This window comes from Musca vetustissima, unplaced genomic scaffold (genome assembly GCF_032173495.1).
Source record: "Musca vetustissima isolate MV318-11 ecotype Yass unplaced genomic scaffold, APGP_CSIRO_Mvet_v1 utg10716, whole genome shotgun sequence".
Taxonomy (NCBI): Eukaryota; Metazoa; Arthropoda; class Insecta; order Diptera; family Muscidae; genus Musca; species Musca vetustissima.
Genome location: NW_026873359.1, coordinates 46,242 through 70,126, shown reverse-complemented (window position 1 = coordinate 70,126; position 23,885 = coordinate 46,242). Strand labels below are relative to the sequence as shown.

At 36.6% G+C, this 23,885-nt stretch overlaps 1 protein-coding gene across 1 annotated transcript in view; it reads right to left on the bottom strand.

Moving 5' to 3' along the window:
• LOC133324733 (rapamycin-insensitive companion of mTOR-like) overlaps positions 1-17,742 on the bottom strand; it is a 74,718-nt gene extending 56,976 nt beyond the window's left edge. The window contains exon 1 of the mRNA XM_061533575.1: positions 17,679-17,742. Coding sequence (XP_061389559.1) covers positions 17,679-17,727 — 49 coding nt within the window. The 5' untranslated portion in view covers positions 17,728-17,742. The remainder of the gene's footprint in view (positions 1-17,678) is intronic.
• Between the last annotated feature and the right edge of the window lie 6,143 nt (positions 17,743-23,885).

Here is a 23,885-nt window from a genome sequence, read left to right as displayed (position 1 = left end):
TGCAGGAAGTTACAAAAATCTAAAAAAAAACAATTGGGAAATAGCACCCATTGCAATAAATTAGAAGGGAATGGAAAAGAAAAGCTGTGAAAATGGAATGACAGACCGACATTAATGTGACCCAAAAATAACTAAATTTTTTTGTGAGTGAGTGGAGAGAAGAGGACATTATGTGAGTAAACATAAGGAAAAGAGATTAAATAGGCATGCCCGCTTGTCTGTCTGTCCAGCTGAATGTCTAACTGTCAAATCCATTTTGAGAACTGTCAAATGTAAATGCTATTTAAAGAAAAAATGACAACTCGATTTTGTAATGGAAATAGGATTTTTTTTTTTTTTTTGGGAGAAATATTTCCGCTGTATTACAAGAAATGCAGAACCCAGTCAAATCCACACATCTGAAACAGCATCCAACCAACCAACGAAAACACCCAAAGATGAGATGCTACTGCTGCTCTATGGCGCTGTTGTTGGTGATAATAATGAAGTTGTGTGCTGTTGTTGTTATTGGTGTTCTGCCGTTGTTGTTGTTATTGTAAAAATGCAAGGCAGCTGTCTTGTCATTCGCGCCCTAGTCGTGTTGTGTAGCTGCCAATGGTGATGATGATTTTACATCAGCCTCCTTCCCCCCCATCGGGCTCATCCATCCCCCTCACACTCGCCATAAATCAAACGGGGCAGCTGGGACACGTGACTGTTTTGTTTTGAAATGTCATTTTGATGCAATGATGTGGTTGTTGTTGCTGTTGTTGTTGTTTACAACAAATGACTATCATGTTATTTTTGATTGTAGCTGCAGCTCGTGTTGCTGCTGTTGTTATTGTTGTTCCCGTCTATACTCGTGCTCTCGAATAAAACTATTTCGTTTTATTTTTAAAACACATTTCAGTGCTATTATTGTAAAATGATTTGATTTTGTTGTTGTTGTATTTCTAAATATTTTTTTAGCACGCGGTTTATTGATGAGTTGATGGGAGGATGGAGGAGGAGGGAGGAGGGATGTGGGGAAGGAAAATCACATTTATTGTTACTTAATTTATAGCGACAGCTGATATATCGGTTATTAATAGCTGTATTTAATTTACAACAATTTATTGGTGTGATTTGAGGAATTATTCGGAATTTAATGAAATTATTAAAAATTCCCGCCAGCTTTGCAATCGATAATATGAAAAAGACAAAATTTATAAATTATTAATTTTAAAACTAATCACAAAGAATTTAAATCGTTATAGAAAAACTTTCTATAGAAATGTTTCCTCACGGCCGAATTATTAAAACCCGCCACCAAGAGGGGGCATTCAAACTACAGTATGTCAAGAATTCACACATGGATAATTATCAGGGTGCGCAAAAATTCGCTCGCGAATGAATTAAAATACATTTATTTCGTTTTCTGCTCATTTCATGAATGAATTTATGGCGATAAATTCTTTACCAAAGGAGCATTCGGCAAAGAAAGTTCAGAAACACATAACAGAGCTCGCGAGCATTCGCGAACATTTGTTTTTTGTAGAGTTGGGTGGTTCCGGAACGAGCTAGTTCGTTGGAACTATTTCGAGAAAGGAATGATCGGAACTAGTTCCAGCTCTTTAATTAATATAGTTCCTTTCTCTGATCTCGTTCCTTTTTGATCTCGTTCGAATTTTGTTGCTTTATTTCATTTTTTTCATTTGTGCACAATTTTCAATTTTTGCATTTATTAACAGATCAAGACGGAACTATGTGAGCGAAAAAAAAAAACAAAAAGAACGATGAAAGAGAGAGATTCAAAGGAACTATGTAGAAGTCGGAACTATATGGAGAAAAAGAACTATTTGGAGCAAAGGAACTGTAAAGAACAAAGGAACTGTATGGAGTAAAGGAACTATATGAAACAATAGAACTATATGGAGCAAAGGAACTATATGAAAAAAAACGAAAAAACAAAAAAACGATGAACGAGAGAGATTCAAAGGAACAATGTAGAAGTCGGAACTATATGGAGCAAAGGGTCTATTTGGAGCAAAGGATCTATTTGGAGCGAAGGAAATGAATGGAGTAAAGGAACTACATGGAGCAAAGTAACTACATTAAGGAACTAGTTCCTTTTTAAAAAAAGGAACGAGAAAGATCGATCCGCTAAGTGAACTAGATTGCCGAACTCTAGTTTTTTGAGTTTTTCAAAAGAATGTTATTAAGCATCAAATGCTCGCGTACGAACGAATCGACGACGCTTGCAGCGTGTATGTTTCGTACAATCCGAACATTCGCGAGAGATTGCAAATGCTTGTTCATTCATTGTAACGATAAATTGGAAACATTCTAATTCTCGCCTTGAGCATTCTTGAGAAAGAGCGTACTTTAATCATTCTTCGCACCCTGGCCACAATTCAATTAACTTGTTTGTTTTCATTATGATCGCCCAAAATATAGTCAAATCTGCCAATACTTATGTGTTATAGTTGCCAATATGAGACAGGCAGTCGAGAATTTTTGCATAGAATCTGGATTTCAATCCGCTAAATGTAAATTCAGTGGTATTTGTGTAGGGTATCACATGGTCCGCCCCGTTCGACTATAATGCTTTGTTTTATGGGTTTTAACATAGACTACGGTATTCGATTTTTTATATGTTAATGATGAAAGTGATATAAAGATTAAATCTTGCCTATTTGGTTAGATCTGCATTCCCATCTCTTCCTACAATATTTAGAAAAATTGTCTCCTTATTTTAAGGGAACGTACGTATTATAAATATTAAAAAACGACTAATTAAAAACTCTATGTGACAATAATTTAAACAGAAAACGTGTTCACAAGTCATTAACCCCAAAAAGAGAAAAAAACGTTTCTTTTTATCAATTTCTAAGAAATCAAATCTATTTTTAAAAATGTGAGGAGTACATGTGGTGTAAGTAGAAAAAAAACTATATTTTAAAAATAGAATTCAAGTGTTGAATGTGAAAAAAATGAAATATATGTGGAACAAGGCAAGTAATAACTATAATAACATTATAAAAATAGAAAAAGAAGAAAAAAATCGTATAATGAAAGAAACTGGTAAGATAACGTGTTTAAGAAGTAAAAGATAGAAGAAGAAAAAAACTGAAGTGAAATAAAAGCCAAAAAATAGTTTGAATTTGTTGAGTGAGTGGCAATTAAGAACTGCTGCTCAACCCAACTACTACTGAAGAAGAAAAAGCGGCGTCGGCTACTAACCTTTGTCGTGTAATAATAAACCATAACGTTTTCTTATTACTTTTAAAAATTCTGGTTGATTTTCTGTAAGACAAAACAAAAAAAGAAAGAGACACAGAAAAAATACAAATACAGAACTCATAGATACACAGCCAGACACATACACAAAAAGATATAGAATATAGAATCAGAAACATATATAGGGAAAGAGAAAGAAAATAGAAACACAAAAAAGAAGAAAATAGTTAAATTTTTTTTCTTTTCGATGGTAAAAAATTAAAATTGTTTATGGACAAATATTTTCAAATTTTTCTTACGAACTTTCTTTTTTCGAGATATAAAAAAATGGAAAGAAAAAACTGAAAATGTGAAAGGTTCTGAACGTAAAAATGTATTGTTCATGTATTTGTTCATGATTTTCCTAAACCGTTTTAACTGCTTAAATGTAAATGTACAGTATGTCAAGAATGAGTTTAAACATGGATAATTATTAAACATTTTCAAATGTAACACTATTTTATTTTTGATATTTTTTTTTTTTTTGTGTTTATTACAAATAATATTGAAAAAAGCTCTAATTTATTTAAGGTAAAAACTCATTTTTGACATACTGTGGTATGTCGAAGTAATACTATATTATTTTTGATATATCTTTGCTATGTTTATTACTAACAATGTAGAAAAAAGTTCTTATTTATTCAATGTGTAAACTCATTTTTGACATACTGTAGTATTTCTGTGCCAAAACCCGATTAATTTTATTATGAGTTTTGGGGCAACGCAATCTCGTTTCTGAATCTATTCGATCCATTTCCGTTTGCTCCATAGGAACTTTCAAACGAGGCAAATAAGGAAGGATGAGTTCCCAAGGGCACTGATAACGAATTAACTGAACCTAGTACCGATCATTTTCATTTTGCGGCATAGTTCCTTTGAAACAAATTTCTTCCGATAATATCAGATTCAAGAATTCCGGTATATAAAAAATAAGGGAGAACATCATAAGCGTCACTTTCGGAAAATTCAGTCGACACGAAGAAACATCCGGCAACGGTGTGAGGTTGATTTATTTCGTAACATGAAAATATGTGATAGTTTGTGAGATTATGAAATCTCGTTCAGGAAATTGTGCGATCTTTTTGGGTTTGCTCCACAAAATGAACTATGTCATTCATTTAGTTCTGTAGTTCATTTTAGTTCAATAGTTCATTCGGTCAATGAACGAGAGGAACCCTCAAACGAGATCCAATAAGGAACGATGGGTGTCAAAGAAACTGGATAACAAAGAACTGCACCTACAACCGATCGTTCCATTTGCGAAATAGTTTCTTTGAAACAATTTTTTTTTCCGGCAGCAATATCAAATTCAAGCAGATTTATATACAAAAAAGGGCGAATATCTTAAGCGCCACTTTCAGAAAATTCAGATTTCATGAAGAAACATCGGACAACGGCGTTTTGTTCACTTCGTGGCACCAAAACATGTGGTAGTTTGTAAGGTAATATAATCTCGTTTCTGAATCTGTTTGATCTTTTTCGATTCGATCCACAAAATGAGATATGCCATTCATTGAGTTCCTTTTAGTTCAATCGTTCATTAGTACACGTCTGTTACTTCGGCCAATGATCGAGAAGAACTAGAAGAACGAACTAGAAGAAAGAAAACCTCATATCCGATCGTTCCATTTGTGGAATAGTTCTTTTGAAACATGTTTGTTCCGGCAACACTACCAGAATCAAGCATTTCGATATACAATAGTTCAGGGAGAATATCTTTAGTGCCGTTTTCGGAAAATGTATTATCCATAAAGGCACATCGGACAACGGCATGATATTCATTAACCTCGTAACTGAATTTGTTCGATATTATTATGTTCGCTCTGCAAAAGGAACTAGATCATTCATTTAGTTCCATGATTCATTTTTGTTTAGTATATTATTGTTAATTCGGTCAATGAACGAGAAGATCGAGAAGAACGATGAGCAATTAAACATGATCAAATAAGAAAGGATGAGTGCAAACGGAACTAGTTAACGAAGAATGAAGAACCTAGTACCGATCGTTCCTTTTTCGGAATAGTTCCTTTGAACTAGTGCCCACTGTTAGAAAATTTACAGTCGATGAAGAAACGTCGGACAACGGCATGAGTTTCAATGACTTCGCGGCAGTTATTGGGTCTTCGTGCTATTAGTTAGTTCCATAGTTTCCTTTTAGTTGAATCGTTTATTGGTACACGTCACATCATTCTGTATAAAAGGAACGATTGGAGCTAAAGGAACTAGATTAAATAAAGAAGCGGACATATTGTGTATTGTTTCTTTTGGGTAATATTTGGTTTAAACTAGTTTTTCCAGAACGACCCAACTCTAGTAGTTGGCAGCACCACATTCGATCAAATGGAAAATTTAGTTTCCATGAGGTAACATCGGACAAGGGCTTGAGGTTGATTGGCTTCGTGGTCGTGAAAGGAACTAGACATAAAATCCACGCCTGGAGTAAAGGGAAGAATATGAACGAAAGAACCGTATCAATCGTTTCATTTGCGGAATAACCCCATTGAACTAGTTCATCAAGCATCACGATATACACAAAGGAAAGGAGAAAGGATCTCGTTTCTGATTCGTTTCGATATTATTAGGTTCGCTCCGGACATGTACATTTAGTTCAATCGTTAATTGGGACATGTTAGTTAATACGCTCAATGAATGATTGTATAACGGAACTAGGTGAACGATAACAAAATAAAACGACTGAAGCAATACGAACTCGATGAACCAAAGAAACGGAGCTGGTCCCGATCATTCCTTATGGAGAATACTTCTTTTGAACTTAATCGTTCAGCAACGACCCTATTCTAGTGGTTAACAGCATCAGATTCGAGCATCAGATAGCAACATCATCATGGAAAGGAAACTTGACTTCGAAATGCTGCAAACAGCATTTCGAAGTATATATGTATATATGAATTGCATTTTTCTGCTTGAAAAATGCAATTCATATATACAAAGCAAGACTTGGGTATAAGAATCTAACTAGAATCTAACTGCATTTTGAACTTTTAGCGGAAATCTGAATACCTTAGATTTTGTGGTAACATATTTCCTAATTACCATAAACAAACTTTTTTTATTTTTTTATGTTAATGGAACATACGGTAACAATCATCTTAACTCGTCTTTACCGACACACACACAACCTCAATACGCACAAAAAACACGAAACCAATACATTGAAAGTGACCCCAATAATATTTTTTGTGTTACGATTTTTTGTTCAAGAGAATACATTGCGAATTGCGAATAAAATTAAACACATGTTGTCGATTTGATTTTCTGGGTCAAATTCGCAAAAAAATAAAAACCAAAACATCTGAAACTTAAATAAAAAGTAGGACCACTAACAACAAGCAATAAAAAACACCATCAACACCGCATTTTCAAAAGGTAAACATACGAACGGCTCTTATTGTTTAGCAATTTCGCTGTTTTAGATTTTTTCGGCAATTTTTTGGTGTGATGATTTATGTTTTTTTCTCTGCGTTTAGATTTTGTTATTGTTGTTGCTGCTGCTGAAGTAAACACAACAATAATATGTTTGCTGCTGCCAAAATATTTGCAAACATTCGAACCACAACTATAGAGGAAGGAAACATATTTTGTTTTATTTAAATACCCAACAACAAAAATGAGCTAGAATAAAATTGACCTCCTGAGTAACTAATGAGCGGAGAAAAATCCAAGGAAAAACAGTAATTATGTGTGGTGTCCCGGTGCGTCATAATATGTAAAATCCGAGGCCTACTATATATATTTTTGACCTAGACACCACTAAGTGTTGCCTGACAGCATTTTGAGTACGGTTAACGCACTAGTAACAACAATGATGAAGCACAACAACATAGAACACAAACAATTAACATACGGTCCTCACGGACTGCACCAAGGGTCCAAAAGACCGCGCCAACGAACCTCACAACACAAACATTTCACGAAACCGCCCTCATGGACAGCCTTCACGACATCAATATGAGTGAAGTTGTGAACCTCGTGAAAGATGCGAAACCAGGAAAACCCCACGATGCAACAGCAACCACAACTAGCTCCTCGTCACCCGGTTCACGAACACACCACCCGTTTCACGAGCAAAACTAGTTAAATCCCATCCCGCCGCTCCATTCGATATACCCATATTTGCTAATTATCTAATGTCTTCATAGTAACAGCATTCCGTCAGTATATGTTTCCAGTCGTCAGTCATCCCGCACCTACATAAATCCGTCCGGGACAGGCGTATTTTATGCAGAAACGCATTGAGAGAACCATACGCTGTCAGTAAGAAACCAGTACTTAAGCCAAAGCGAAAGTCTGGCCGGTCCACTACGAACGTTGCGTCATGAATAAATTCGTTCGTCAACAACACACTCTCGAAGGATTGTGCTGTACCGCCTATCCCCATCCACCAGATCAGAAGGCCTGAGCCAATCATCTTCATACAATTGCAAGCCACGCTTAAGCTTATACTTGATAGCCCTACATCTCACCTCAAGATCAAGCGATGCGGTGCCAAGCAGCACCTGCAACGCCTCTGTGGAAACAGTGCGACACACTGGCAAACATGCTAACATGACGACCCGCTGACACGAAAGGAGCTTCTTCTGCCCTAAGACTGAAGAGGCAGTTCTCCCACCATATATGATACGCACAGAACGCCTACTCAAGCCACAATCACAAGCTTGATAGTCCCAATGACAATTGTCAGCTTCTCCTTCAACCGATCGAAGTGCGAGAGGAAATTCATCCGCTCGGACACCGTTATTCCAAGATATTTAACATTACTCAAATACCTTATGCCACGTTCACCAGCTTGAATGAAGGGAGGAGGGCTGCGTGCCAACCTACCTTTCAGCAGCATTAGCACCGTCTTCTCGGTTTCCACCTCAACTCCAATTCGGTCACTCCAGGCCTGAACAATCTGCATAACTTGCCCACCATGATTTTCCAGTTCAAGGCGACTATCCTTGCTCGAATGAAGGGAGGAGGGCTGCGTGCCAACCTACCTTTCAGCAGCATTAGCACGGTTGCCACCTTCAATTCGATCACTCTAGGCCTGAACCGTCTGCATAGCTTGCACACCATGATTTTCCAGTTCAAGGTGACTATCCCCTTCAATCAAGATGAACAAGTCGTCCGCATATGTACAAACCTTAAAGGAGGCAACTAGCTCCCGCAACAGAGGATCCGTCATTAGATTCCATATACATGGACCGCATATGGAACCCTGTGGGCAACCACGCTGCACATCCCTCCAGACCGAAGCACTGGATCCCACGACACAAGCCTTCCTATCTCGGAAAAAACTCGTCCAAAGAGCAATCTCCTACACCCGATCTCTGACAACCTTGTGAGCACACTATCCCATAAAAGGAAGTCAAATGCGCCTTTAAAATCCACAAATATGCTAAGGACATATTTGGAATTTTACCCGCTCAGGCTATCTTGCACATGCCGTCAGGCGTCCACGGGTACTTGCACAAGCAAATGAGGCAGCTCTTGGAGTGTTTGAGAGATTCTCCGATATAGATCTATGAGCCGATATGCGTCGTTGGTTAATATCGCCGTCGAATGAGCCATGAGTTGTACCATATATTCTCGGACATCTTTATAGTCAGACGTATCGAGCTGCAGCGATTACATTGGCTAGGCCGTGTTGTGAGAATGGATGAAGATGTCCCAGCTCAAAAGCCATATAAAAGCGAGCCTCACGCAGAAGGGGTAGGTCACGAATTCGATGGGAAGATCAAGTGAAAGAGAATACTTTTTTAAACATGGTCTTTCAAAATTTCTTAAAACCAATAGGCGTGGAGCTGCTCACAAGATCGACGCGCCTGGAAATTTTTTTAAGCTCGGCTTATGGAACAATAATAATATGTAATAACGCGACTTCCAAGGTTTGGAGGAAATCGATTACATCCTTCGAGATATATAGTGAGCAACATCCTATCAGAAAGGCGAACGGACATTTGTAACTCACCTCAAAATTGTCTGAAAATGATTTGATCCAAAGAAACATGGCGTCTAAAACCAAGAACCACGAGTTGTATCTTCTATACTCGGAAGTCGACATCGAACAGCAGCGATATATTAGCTAAGTCATGTTGTGAGAATGGATGAGGATGTCCCAGCTCAAAATGCATATAAAAGTGAGCCAAGTAGTGGTTCACGCAGATGGGGAAGGCCGAAAATTCGATGGAAAGATACATTTGAAAATAATATCTCAAAGTATGGTCTTTCAAATTAGAAATACTGTGCACAAGATCGACAGTCATGGATAACATTTTTAAGTTCGTTTTATGGAAAAGGTATGTAAATACATTTTTTATACATTTTCCATTTTTTTCTTCTCATTCATCTGCTTCTAGACCCCTCGTATACTCACTGTTACACTATACGAAATCAAAACTATTTTTGTCCGAGTTATTTCTATTTTTTATTTCGCATTTCATTCTACCACAAAGCTAATAATTTTCTAGTGATTTGTATGTGCTGCTATTAGTGTGAATATTTATATAAAACAAATTTCAATCCACCCACACAGAAATTAACACGTGACGCATTCAGAAAATGTTTTATCTTTTAGAATTTAATACCTCCCGTATCTCTCTCTCTTTACAGAGGTTGATGAGCTTTTATTGAATTTTAAATGTTTCCAAAAACAAAATCACTTTCCTTGAGTTACAAAAATAGCAGAGAAACAAATCCACAATAGAAACAACAAATTTGTTATTTTTATTTTATTTACATGGTACCTTGTATTTCCCACACACATATATTTATATTTGGATATATGTATACGAACACACACATTGTTTACTTTCCCACTGACTCATTGCTGGTGTTGGGCTTTTTCTATTTTCGATGGCCAAAAAACAAACAAACCAAATAGTCATAACTTTTTTTTGGTTTCCGGAAGTACTCAATAATATTTACACCCACATATTTCCGCCATATGATACGACTATAAAATAAAGACTTGCCGTTTACAGATAATTATCGATACGTGCAGAGTGGATTGGACGAGGTAACAAAATATTAGATAATATTGAAATAACACACAATCAGACACGCTTAACATTTTATAATGGACAATTATTTGTAATTATGCCCAAAAAAGATCTTCCATTTAGAGAAGGCGTATGGGAGGCGTATTCTATATAATATATACACCTCCCATATACGCCTTCTCTAAATAGAAGATCTCATATAGGTCTTCTAAAGTTTGGATAGGTTCTATATGTCTGCTAAGTCTACTATAAACAGAAGACTTCTTACAGGTTTTCGATAGATTTAAGACCATTTATAGGCCTCAGTGGATAGACCCGTATTCTATAGATAGAACCTCTTACACCTTCTAAAGATCGCCTTTGTTTGTCCAAAGATCGTCTTTGTCATCCAGTTACCACCGCCATATCTCCAACCAGTTTCTTATGTTGTCACCTCCATCATTATCTGCAGGTTTCCTCTTCCAGGCTGATTTATTGGCAAATGTATTCTTTAGATTCTCGGTCACAAGATTTCCAATTGGCTTCTCCACATATTTGGTCGTTAACCTCATCTTCAAGCCTGGATCATCGGCAATTCTCTCCTTCAGCATCTCACCGACCACATCATATTCCATTAACTGCTCGGTACGTTCATCTTCGTCCGCCAACTTCATCCTGCAGGGCGGTTCAGCCATAAATCACTTAATTTCGGCAATATATTCGCTCTTCCTTGGCAGCTCCGCACTTTTTAACGCTGCCTTCGTATTGGCCACACCATTGAACGTTATTTGCTTAGCAGCCGTGACATCCACCTTCAAATTCGAGTCGCAGTTCCAGGCGTTTTTATTGTGCCTTTGTCTGGGGGCCTAATTTTCCTGGCCGTTAAGGTCGTTATTAAAGGCTGTTTCTCTTCGGTCCCGTCCCCTCTGTTTATTCACAGCAATTGTCCGTCGGCTTCATCTTCCTACCGGCAAAACAATTATCCCTTGGCGGCTCACACTTCTTAGCATGATTCGCTTATTGACATGCTACATGTTCACCGGCTTCAAGATTCAAGCTTCAGCCACAAAATCGTCGTTTTTAATCGCCAACTCGACTGGAGTTAATTTCTGTGAATTAGAAATGTGCCCAAATGGAATTTCAATAATCATTTCCCGCTCCTTAATGGCATTGGCGACCATTAGTCTGGTCCACTTATCGCGTTCGCGTTCCTCCGAAGGAACCACTTCATTCAAAAGTCTACTTTCCTCTTTTCCCACGATTTTCCTGCTGTCTGAGCATTCTCTACAGTCGCAACCAATTCATTTTTAAGTTCGCTAACTTGTTTTTCTAATTCGCGGCATTTGCCTTTAACCTTTGCCTGCAACGACCGACAGCATCAAATGGCATAATCTTCCAGGAAGATTAGAGCTGGCATAACCCCTCCTGCCATTTTTGATCTCTTCTCCGTATTTCATTCCAAAGGATGTGCTCCCTACTAGGTCTCCTATCTACATTGAATAATTTCTACCATCATGTCAATATTTTCTAATAGAGCCTTTATGTCTTTGGTCGCTGCCGAGCCTTTGTGTGACTTCGTTCTGTAGCTCCTGCAAAACTGAAACCTCCTCGCGAAAATGTCTCGCTGTCGCCGCCGGATAACGGATATTATATAGAAGACCTCTAACGGGTCTTGTATAGACAGAAGGCTTCTAACAGGTCTTCGATAGACATAAGTCAAGAAAGTGGACGGAAGAAAATAGCAACATCAGCAGAAAATGTTCGAAAAGTAAAGAAGCGACTTTATCGAATCCCGTGTCGCTGTGGCCGAAAAATGGCTCGTAAGTTGAACATATCACAATTTTCCATTCGGCAAATATTGAAAAATGAGCTCGGGGTAAAGTCATTGCAAATCCAAAAACTTAGAACGCAACAGAAAAAATAGACCCAAAAGAGCTTAAGAGTTGCTTCGCTTGGCCGAAAGTGGTGAACTGCCGAATTTGATTTTCTCCGATGAGAAAACGTTCGTTGTCCAGCAGTTTGTAATCAAACAAATGTAAACAAACAAAATGATCGTGCCAAAGAGGTCAGCTGAAAATGTGCACGTTCGGTTGGCCACCAGAATTCAAGCGCCGGCCATAACAGCCGGCCGCTCGTATTAATCGAACGTGGCATCAGAGTAAATGTCGAATATTATCGCGAACATATTCTGGAGAGTGTTTTAAAGCCTTGGACACGCAAATATTTGAGCATTCAAACAGGACTCAGCACCATCGCACTCAAGAACGCGCCACCCAAGACTGATTATAAAATGAGGTTCCTCGCTTCATTTCCAGCGCACAATGGCCACCAAAATCTCTTGATACCAATCCGTTGGACTATTGTATCTGGAGTATTTTGGAAAGCAAGGTTGGCACTAAAGTGTCGATCACCTCAAGCAAGCGCTTCGCCTGGAATGAGCCAAAATACCGGAGCAAAGTTTCGGGCAGCGTGTGACGGTTTCATTGGAAGTTTGAAGGCCATAATCCATACCAATTTACCAATTTGGTTTCATTAAACATTTTTTGCTTTCATTCAATAAAATTGAAAAAAAAAATGTAAAAATTATGGCGTTTGACTTTTTTGCAGTTTTTTTAACTCACCCACCTCTATGGGAACTTGGAGAGACGTAGTAAATTTTTTATTTTAAAAATATGTCTTCATTTGCACACCATGAATATCCCCAAATATTTCCAAAATTATACTTCTAAACATCAAACAGAGAATTCCCCCTCCAAAAAAAAAAAAAACAAATAAATAAAATTTTAATCTGAATATTTCATCGAATAAATAAAACATTTATGTTGCTGCTGCCCATCTTCTTCATCTTTCTGTTGGTGTCATTTAATTTAGCATAAATTAAATATAGAATCGGCAAATAGACAAATGAAATGATTTCAAACGACGTAAATGGAACAACAACGACGGTGGAATCAACAACAACATCGCAAAAAAAATAAAAACATTAGAAAATTAACAACAACAATAGCAGAAGCAATATCAAAACATAACAAACAACCGAATGAACTCCCTCCCGAAAAATCCCCACATAGCAGCAACGTTGAATGAAGAGAATTTCAAAACCCAAAAGCAAAATCCGCCGTCGATCGATGTTATGCGCCATAGCATAAAAATATAAAAAACAAATAGAATGACGAAAATAAAAACACAAACAGTTAATATGTTGGGCGGAACGGGACGCCGGAGACCAGCAAAGAAAGTAAAAGACGAAGTCATACTAAAAACACACAGAAAATACGAAAACAACGCAATTTCTACAACAAAATAGGTTTTGTGTGTGTGTAAATATGGTACACATTTTTTTGTTGTTGTATGTATGTGGATATTGCGAATTGTTGCTGTAGTTGTTATTGTTATTTAATTTTCCAATATGGTCCCACCACACTACCTCTAGATATATAAAATAATTATAGTAAAGATCTCCTATCTGTAGAAGATCTATCCGTAGTACACCTGTTGGAGGTATTCTATCCATAGAAGGCCTCTAAAAGGTCTCCTATCGATAACAAGCCTCAAGAGGTCACCTTTCTATAGAAGCCCACTAAAATAAGTCTTCTATCCACAAAAGTTATCTATATATAGAAGGCCTCTAGGAGGTCTCGTATCTGTAGAATCTATAGAAGGCCTCTAAAAGGTCTCCTATCTATAGTAGGCCTCTAAAAGTTATCCTTTCCATAGAAGGCCATTAAGAAGTCTTTTAACTATAGACGTTCTCAAAGGGATCTCCTATCCATAGACAGTCTCTAGAAGGTCTCCTATCTATATAATGTATAGAAGGTCTTTAAAAGGTATTCTTTCTATAGAAGGCAACTAAACAGACTTCTATAGAAGTACTCTAAGAGGTCTCCTATCCGTAGATTCTATAGAAGGCCTCCTAGCTATAGAAGACCTCTATCTTTCTATAGAAAGACACTAAGAAATTTCCTATTTACAGGAGTTCTTTTTAAAAGTATCTAATCTATAAAATACCCTTAAGAGGTCTCCTATGTATATTTGAGTTCCTCTGCCTATTTAAGATCTTTAAGAAGATATATAAGAGGTTATGGATATATAGCAAAACTTTTTTAAGGATAGATATCTATACAACACGTATTTGAGGTTGTATGGCAACTGAAGACCTATAGTTGGTAGTAGTATAGTCCGTAGAAGTCCTGTCGACGTTCTCCTCTGTCTATAGGAAGCCTTTCGTATATAGAAGACCTTGTCGGTATGAGAAAACATATTTGAGGATTTTGAATACGTTTAAAAAGTCTATCTATAGAAGGCCTTCCATCTATAGAATCAAGAATCTATAGAATGAAAACATATTTGAAGTATTCCAGCTATTAAAGGCTTATGGAAGATTTTGATTTATTAAAAGTATTTATTAAAGGTTTATTAAAGAAGACTTTTAGGAAGATCTGAAGAGATTTTAAATGCCTAGAAGTCCTGTTGTAGGTCTTCTGCCTTTAGGAGACCTTTCATCAATATAAAAAGAGTCTTCTATATGTAGAATACCGATAGGAGGTATTATCATTATAGAAGACCAGTGAAGGATCTTCCACCTATGGAAGACCTGAAGAAAGCCTATAGATGACCTATAAAACGTATTATATCTATAGAAGACAGACATTTTTTGCGAATTCTAAAAATATAAATCCAACATTGGGTTCTGTTATGGTAGCAATTCCTTCCTCGCTGAAATTAATCAAAGGAGACCGACTGTTGATCCCCTCTGCAGCTCGATTAGGGAGCCGTGGAAGTAGTCAAATTCCCCAGGGGCCCGATTATCTGGGTCACCTATGAAATTCTCAGCCAGTCCACTATTGGTCAGCGAAACACATTGCACATGGTTTGTCAAGGCTTCAGCCTTTTCACCGTCAACCGTTAAAAGCCTCCCTGAAAGATCGATAAACTGAACTACAGGTTCGTTCATTTCAGTCTAAAAGCCCTTTGACTCTGCCAAAAGTTTTACGACCTATTCTGATTCTCCCTAGATCATTTTTGAGTCGTTCTCGGCCTCTAACTCTCTGCGATTAAAGTTCAGAAATATCTGACATTGATGTCTGGCAATATCCTTGAACTTGTGGAAGAAGGTGTTCTCCAAGAATTCGGTCTCTAACTCTCTGCTTAGGTACATATGTTTCTATAGCGTGACGAAAAAGTTCTCCTAAATTTTCTACACAACTAACCACCTCCTCTACAGAGACGTATCTATTAGCTGCTTATGCGATCTCATATAAAACCTCTCCATTAGGCGATTAAAGTTCAGAAATGTCTGGCAACATCCTCATTAATATTTAAATTTGAATCCGACCGAAATCAAAAGCTGCTTAATACTTCCATTGCCAACCAGAAGGAGTCCTGGTGTACTTAGAAAGAAATCAAGAATCGAGTCTGTTGTCTCATTCGGCCTAGCCGGAACATCCAACCTTATTGCAATGAAATCGGGAATCGAGTCTGTTGTCTCATTCGGCCTACCCGGAACATCCGACCTTATTGCAATGAAATCGGGAAAAGTCTTGTAGTAATCTGTCCATGATTCATCCACTGGCGTTTTTAACAATGCCTCTCCACGAAAAGGGTTTCGCGTTCAGATCAGCACCGATCTTCATAAAGACTAAAAACATAACCCAAATTCTGGAGTCCTAGTGTGCGGTCTCATTCGACCTAGTCGAAACATCCGACCTTATGCAATGAAATTGGAACAATGTTGTAATAGTCTGCCCAAGATTCCTCCAATCGTCTTTCTCTCATTGCCTCCCCACGAAAAACGTTCAGATCCGCTCCGATCCGAACGTCTCCACCTTCATAAAGTCTAAAAACATACCGCAATTTTTGCGCCCTAACCTGAGAACGAAGCCATATCTTTCCATACCCTCACCCCACAGGATTAAATTAATTTGTATTCGATCACAGCGAGTCGATGCTAGTCTATTTTTAATAATACCTTTTTGTTAGGGAAACTAAAGAGCTAACATTTACAAAAATCACCTTAAAATTGGACATTGCTGCTTCGATACCTGAGGTGCTCAGAATTTGTTGAAAGATTGGGTCAAAGGTCTTAGCTTTCTCACATGTTTGGCTAAAGTCAACTCCGAAAAACTGGACCACATTGCCTGCAAGGATGTTATGGTAGGGTGTTACGAGAGCGGGGTGCGCTACTAGCAAGAGTAGGCGATGGGGCTCTGGGTGGGCACGACCAGCACAGGCTGCGGCATACAAGATGCCAGAGTGATTATTGGACAATCGTGCGGAACGCGCTTAAATTTTGGCATGGAGGTTGGCCTTTTCTTGTGCCTTCAGGTACGTTGGCAGAATGCCCAAAAATGCCACAGTAAACACGGCCAAAAGGCTGTGCAACTTTCTTGACTGTCCTGTAACAGGGTTAGTACACTCAACATATTTTTCCTGACCACTAAATCAAAAAACATAGAGTATTTCTGGATGTACAATTATAATCAATTAAAAGCTGAGATAAGATGGCAAGGGGAGATTTTTTTTCTGAGTAGTCCAAGCTTATCCCAAACATCTGCAATGTTCGCTGGAACTCTCGTGCCATTCTAGCTCTCCTTACGACTATTCTTATGCCTGAAAACCGGAAAAGGCTTTTCGATCGTTAGGTAGATAAATGGTTCAGAAGTCAGTTATTCCGCGCTGAAATTTTTCGAAGGACTATCAGTGACTCTGAATGACAACCCAAAATCTCTCAAATGTTGGAAAAGGGCTAGTAACATTTCCCGAAGAAGGCTAGTACGATTCAGTACAGCACTGAATACGCATACGGTAACCCTAATTTACACAGCTTTGCTCAATTGTTGGTGCTTAAATCTACTTTAGAAAAAAGTGCACCAAAATTATTTGTACAGTACATTTTCGGGTTATTAATTTTTGTTCTTTTTACGTATGAAAATGAAACTCAAAGAGCAAACATTAAATGATTGCAGAATTATCCTGGTTGATAAATTTCAGATTACTTACAAATACTTGAGGACAAGTCTTTTGTCCTCAAGTATGCAAACAAAATTTAAAATACGAAGAACAGCCCCAAAATTAAACAAATTTAAATCTGTAATCGTCTCGAAGTACCATATTGTGAAACGCATCTAGTCTCGAATGACCATCTCCAACCTTAAAGAAAGGTTGAAATCTGAATTCGACTCATCATCTCACTGTTGATGAATTTATAGATAATTGAAAATTAAAGCTCTATATTCGGCCCGAAGGACCATCTCCCACATTAAAAAAATGGTTAATGTCCGTATTCGCATCGAAGGACCATTTTGTGAAACAAATCTTTTAAGTCTTTATGAGAAGTTTTTAATATGAAGAACCAAACAAATGTTGTTCAAAAATTAAAAAAAATGTTACATAAAAATAAAAAATATATATTTTTATTAAATACTTGAAGATCGAAATCAACTCAAAAGGGGGTCTTACCTTTGGGTCGAAAATTGCTGCGCTTGCCGTAACGACAATTGTAGGCCATAGCTGCATTAATTTCAATTTGCAGAAAATATGATTTCTTTTAAATAGGAAAAATATCGAGGGGTAGAAACGACAGGCTATAATGTAAACGACAGCGTTGAAGGGGTTTGTGTTGGGGGAGACAAAAAGCGCCGGGGCTTAGAAATTCCGCAATGAATTTCTAAATGATATTTTTTCTTCTATTTTTGTTGAAATGCTGAGTTGTTGTTGTGATGAGGTTGATTGTTGGTGTTTTTAAGTGATTTATTTTTTTAATTTTTATTCTTAAATATATTTATTTTTTATAAAATTTAAATTTTATTTTTTTCTTAATTTTTAATGCCAAAATTTTTAATTTTTTTTTTTTTTGTATATCTAAATGCTTGTTATATAAATTGATTTGATTCTTTGTATTATTTTTTCTTTAAATTTCGAAATACTTTTTGGTTCGCATATTTTATTTGTTTTGAAACAAAATATTATTGAATATTTATTTTAAATGATTTTTTCACAATTTTTATTTTTTGGTTTATAATTCACTTCTTTAATTAATTATATATATCATTTAAGATTATGTATTAAGCACATATTTATATATATTTTTGTTAGATATCTAAGCGATATTTTTTTATTTATAATTTTTTAATTATTATTTTATATTTATATATTTTTTGCAAGAAAGAAAGGAACAATATATTTTTATTTTATTATTTTTTTTCTGAAAAAATCAAAAGGAACACAACACCAAAATAATCATGTAATATTTTTAAGATTTATATGAATAATTATTATTTTTTTTTTATATTTTTTGTTTATAAAATTGTTTGAATAAATGCTCCGTTATTTTTATTTTCAAATTTGGTAATCGATTACACGTTATTATTATTTGTTTGCTTGAAACTTTTTCCAGCGAATATCTTTAGATATTTGATATTTATTAATTTCGTATATTTTATTATATATATCATTATCGCGCTTTATATATTATTAGATTATAAAATAAATATATATATTTTTGTAATTTATATATTAGTATTGCTTATAGATTGGACGACAATGGATATATGATGCTGTGTTGGGTGTATTTATTTTTTTAATTAATTTTTGGTGTTAAAATAACTCCGCGATGATTCGAAATCACAAATATTATTTATTTTATTTTTTGTTATATAAAAATGATAGATTTTTTGTATAGATATATTTTTTATTACAAAAACAATTCGTGAAGCACTAAAAGATTGTTGAAATTCAATTTAGCGATATTACATCCATTTTGTATTTTTTATATATACTTTTATTTTATTTATTTATTTCACTTTATTTAAAAATATTTTTTTCCAATTTTGTAGAGGGTGTAAACCTGTAATGAGAAAAAAAAAAAGAAATACATATTAATAATTATCTCACGTTAATTTGTGGTTCAAAATATTTCATCTCGAAGGACCATATTGTGCAATAAATTCCTGCAAGTCTCGAAGGACCATTTCAAAGATTTGATAACTTTAAAACATCATCACTTAAAATTTACAAAAAAAAAATTAAAATCTGTATTCATCTCGAAGGACCATATTCTGGAACAAATTTGCATTACTCTCGAAGGACCATTTGCAACATTAAAATACATCGAAATTTATATTCGTCTAATTATATCATGCAGATGTCTCTGTAAAGTCATAACCACGACTTTACAAAGCAGCAAACAAATAAGTATTAGACTCGAAGGACCATATTTAACCTTAAAAAAAGGGGCACATCTGAGTTATGTTCTTATGTGTCTTATAGAGGATGGATATCAACAGACTGCTGATGAATATTTGTCTCGAATGCCATATCCAAACATAAACAAGAATTTAAATCTGCATTCATCTCGAAAGATCATATTGTGAAAGATATCGGTATTCAAATCGAGTACCATCACCAACATTAAAAACAATTTGCAGATCATTTCCAACATTTAAAAATATATTTAAAACTGAATTCGTCTCGAAGGACCATTTCCAACGATTAAAGCAAAATCGAAATTTGTATTCGCCTCATTACCTATTGTAAACTCATTACCACGACATTACGGACCAGCTGCAATATTTAAAAATATATATGGAAATCTGCATTTGTCTGGAAGGACCATCTCCAACATTTACAAAATCCGTATTCGTCTCATCGCCAGACTGCTGACCAATTTACAGAGCATCTCCAACAATTATTAAAATTTTTGAAATTTGCAATCGCAACCACATTATAGAACAAATATGTATTTGTCTGGAAGTACTGTCTCTAACCTTAACTAGGATGATAATCTGCATTTTTCTCGAAGGACCATATTGTGAAACAAGCCTGCTTTCAACTCGAAGGACCATCTCTAAACATTAAAAACTGTTTTTTGTTAATTTCTCTTTCGAGATGAGCTACATGATCGGAGTTGCAATGAAAAGGAAAGCCAGAGAGATACACCACTATGCGACGCGTTTCGCCGTTGGTTAAGCGGCTCATCAGGCATTTTGGGCAATGTGGCTTACAAATGTCTTTACTTGATAAGTTGTATTTATTTCGACTATTGTTGCGAAATTGCATCTACGAATTAAATTCAACCGTGTCAAGGTTCGGACATTTGGCATCACACTGGAACATTCCTTTTCAGAGCAGATTTTTCTTGTAGTGACGGACTTTTTTCATACAGACTACAACATTTTTTCTTCAATGGTATGCAACTGCATATTGTGCAACCTTAGGAAGATAAGGATGTGGCTTTGAACGCCAAGGCGCCGGACACCAACAGATGCCATGGGAACCAGGGTTCAAATCCCAGCCGGGCTCAAGCTGAATTTTTGAGTTTTGTATTTCACTCAAGAGACCCTTTTGTGGAACAATTGTTATTATGACGAGTACATTTATATTGAGATCCATATTTATTGCATCAAACTGCCGTTGAATGTACCGATCAGATCCACATGTAAACAATTTTAACATATATGTGTATTCGTTTCGAAGGACCATCTTCAATAAAATGAAATCTGTATTAGTCGCGAAACACCATATTGTGGATGGAACCCAATATCATTATGATGGCAACATTTATGAAAATCACTTCGAAGCAAATATTTTCATGTTTCTACTTCAAAACTGGTCATGGGACGTTCAAGTGTGAGTGATAGACCCCCTAATTTTTTACAAGAATTCCTCGGATAAATTGATCCTATAAAAAAACATGATTGCAATCTTTAAAAATACTTCAATAAGATGGTCGCAGCCGCCGAAGCATAGATCTATGCATATAATAGTAAGGAATTCTGAGTAGTACACGACGGCTACTGCATCAGTATGAATGCTATTCAGACCTACTCGATAGGCAGCTTTATCTAGAGGTTCCCCTTTATAACGTTGGACAAACCCCTCTCTCTAGATAATGCAGATCCTGACACGTCTAGGTGGGGAATTCTTACCCACTTAGGCCTGGTACTGCAACGAAAGCATATTGCCATGCTGACGTAAGGGAAGGTTCTACGTCTCCTCATGGAGATGGCCCACTGGTGTCATGAGGAGGAAACTTGTCGTAGTTCTTAGGACGGCGTTCTGACAGGTCTGAATACTTCTCTATCGTGTAACAGTAGTATTCGCACACCACTCTGGTACCACATAGCTCGTCATAGACCGACCTATCGCTTTGTTTCCTTATCTGCGCTCCAAGTGCTGCCGGCAAGCGACTTGAGGACCTTGTTCCTATTTTTAAACTTATCGCAGATATGTGTGGTTTGCGGGACGATTTGAACATGCTGTCGAATGTGTCCCTGAGAGATCTTATACGATGTAGTACCATTCACTTCGTCCTGTTGCTCTCGGGATACTCGACAAAATGTCAGTTTTCTGACCATGTATGGTTCACAAGAGTCTAGCTCATGCGAGTATTGAACAGAGTGGTGCATAAGGAATGGTGCGGTCCTTCCGCAGAACGTTGTAACCATTACAGCGCTGTAGACTACAATTTTCATTGAGCTTGGTTTCCTACACCCCCGCGACCAAGATATTCTTCCTAATCATGACGTCCACTATCTCGCCAATTTTTCCTCGAAGACCGTTGCAATTAAATTGCTGAAACGATGCACTATCAGGAGTAGGAACGTACGATGTTAAATGCTGTATATTGGGTTGATGTTGAGGAGAATGCGGTGGGGTTCCGTACTCCGAAGAATGACGTCGTGGCCGAAGACTCCCTGAGACAACGTATTCCCTTTCGCAGTAGTCTGGCAACCGTTAAGTGACACAAGGTCAGCAGTTAAAGTCGCAAAGGACCTCTCGGAGCCTTTCAATACCGAACGAGGATTCAGAAAAGGTGACAGTTTGTCGTGTGTCCTATTTTGACATCATGCTGACAAAGGTCATGCGAGAGGCAAAGGCAAAAGAAATTGCACTCTGTACACCAAACAGCATATGTTACTCGTCGACGTCATAATGGTCAAAGTAAGCAATTTAGAACCTGGTGTAAGCAGATGATATCTATGGGCCGATCTGCATCGACGGCGAATACCGTCGTCCGATTGAAAGAATCAGGTGGAAGACAAAATCTCGGAGCGCGCTTGGAAATCGTTTTTAATTTGTTAATCTTATATCAAGCGAACGGAATATCCAATTTTATCGAAACTTTGCAACATATTAATATGTTTCCGTACATATATATTTATTTTCCATTTTCAAAGTTAAAAAGATATAAAACACAGATTCACAGAACTTTTTTAGAAGTATGTGTGTTGGTATTGCTGGTAAAATTGACATCAGCTGATTTGATGTAGTACAATATGCCCTACATAGTTTTTTGCCTTATTCTAGAACATATAACGATTTTCCACAATTTCTTCTATGAAATGTCCTTACGACCATGACACCTTCATATGCAACACAAACGCAGACACACTCAACACTTCACATAGATTTTATAATTTTTTGGAAAGGATGGAGGAAAACTGCAATCTTTTTTTCAAATATGGGTCAAGCACTTTTGTTTATATTCCGAGACTAATTCATTAATTTTTTCAACTATTCTCCAAAGATTATTCAAATATATTATTTTTATATTATCTCTGCTTACGTTAGTCACAATCGGGATGCAAATAGTCAAAAAAAAAATGTACCGAAGGACCAAACGTTGTAACACACATAAATCGAGGAAATCTTCGCATGTATATATCGTCAGGAAAAATATATTATATGTTTTTCCTATGTTTTCTCCATTATGTCGTCGCCTTCGTCGGACGTTGTTACTCTATTTTTTCCGTATTGTTATTTTCGCACTTGTTCAACACTTGTTTCACCATACAATACTACTACGACGTAGTAGTTTTCTTTCTATATTCTCGCATTCTCTCTCTCTCTTGCGCTTGTCTACTATTATCATATCATCATATGCTGCTGCTTCTGCTTCTTTAGCGGCATTCAGTCAAACAGCCAGCAAGCAAGCCGAAACGCGAACCATCCCCATCCATCCAGTCATTCGGGCGGTTCGGTTTTATGTTGTTATTGTTTTGGTTTTTGTGTACGCCGTTATTTTGACAGTTTATGTTCGTTCGTTGATTTGCTCACCACTCAGCTGCTGCTTCGTATTGCACTTTCTCTATGAAGGCAAACAAACGAAAACAAAACTACACACTCTCTCTCTCATTCTCTATTTACACATATTTATGTGGTATGAGAGAAGAAGAAGTCTCTTCTCACAATATTGCGTAGAATATAAATATGTACCGTAATAACGTCAAATGAAAACAACTATTTGTTAGGGTTGCCATACCATATTATCTTTTTATTAGTGATATAAAATAGATAATCTGCCGTGGTTGTTATTGTCTGTTGGCAGATATGCACGCATGAAGGAGGAATTGCAAATTATGGTGAAATAAATAATAGAGGGTTCGTTTTCTTATTGGAATGAATATTTTTCAAAGCGTGGATTTTTTTAAGAATATTTTTTCAAAGCCTGTAAAAGGAGTGGATTTTTTAAAGAAGAAAATTTTGTAAAGAAACCATTTTTGCAAAGCCATACAATACAAGGTGTGGACTATAAAAGGCGTGGATTTTTTAAAGAAGAAATTTTTTTCAAAGCCCTTAAAAGGCGTGGAATTTTTTAAAGAAGACTTTTTTCCAAAGCCATACAAGGCGTGTATTTTTTAAAGAAGAAATTTTTTTCAAAGCCAT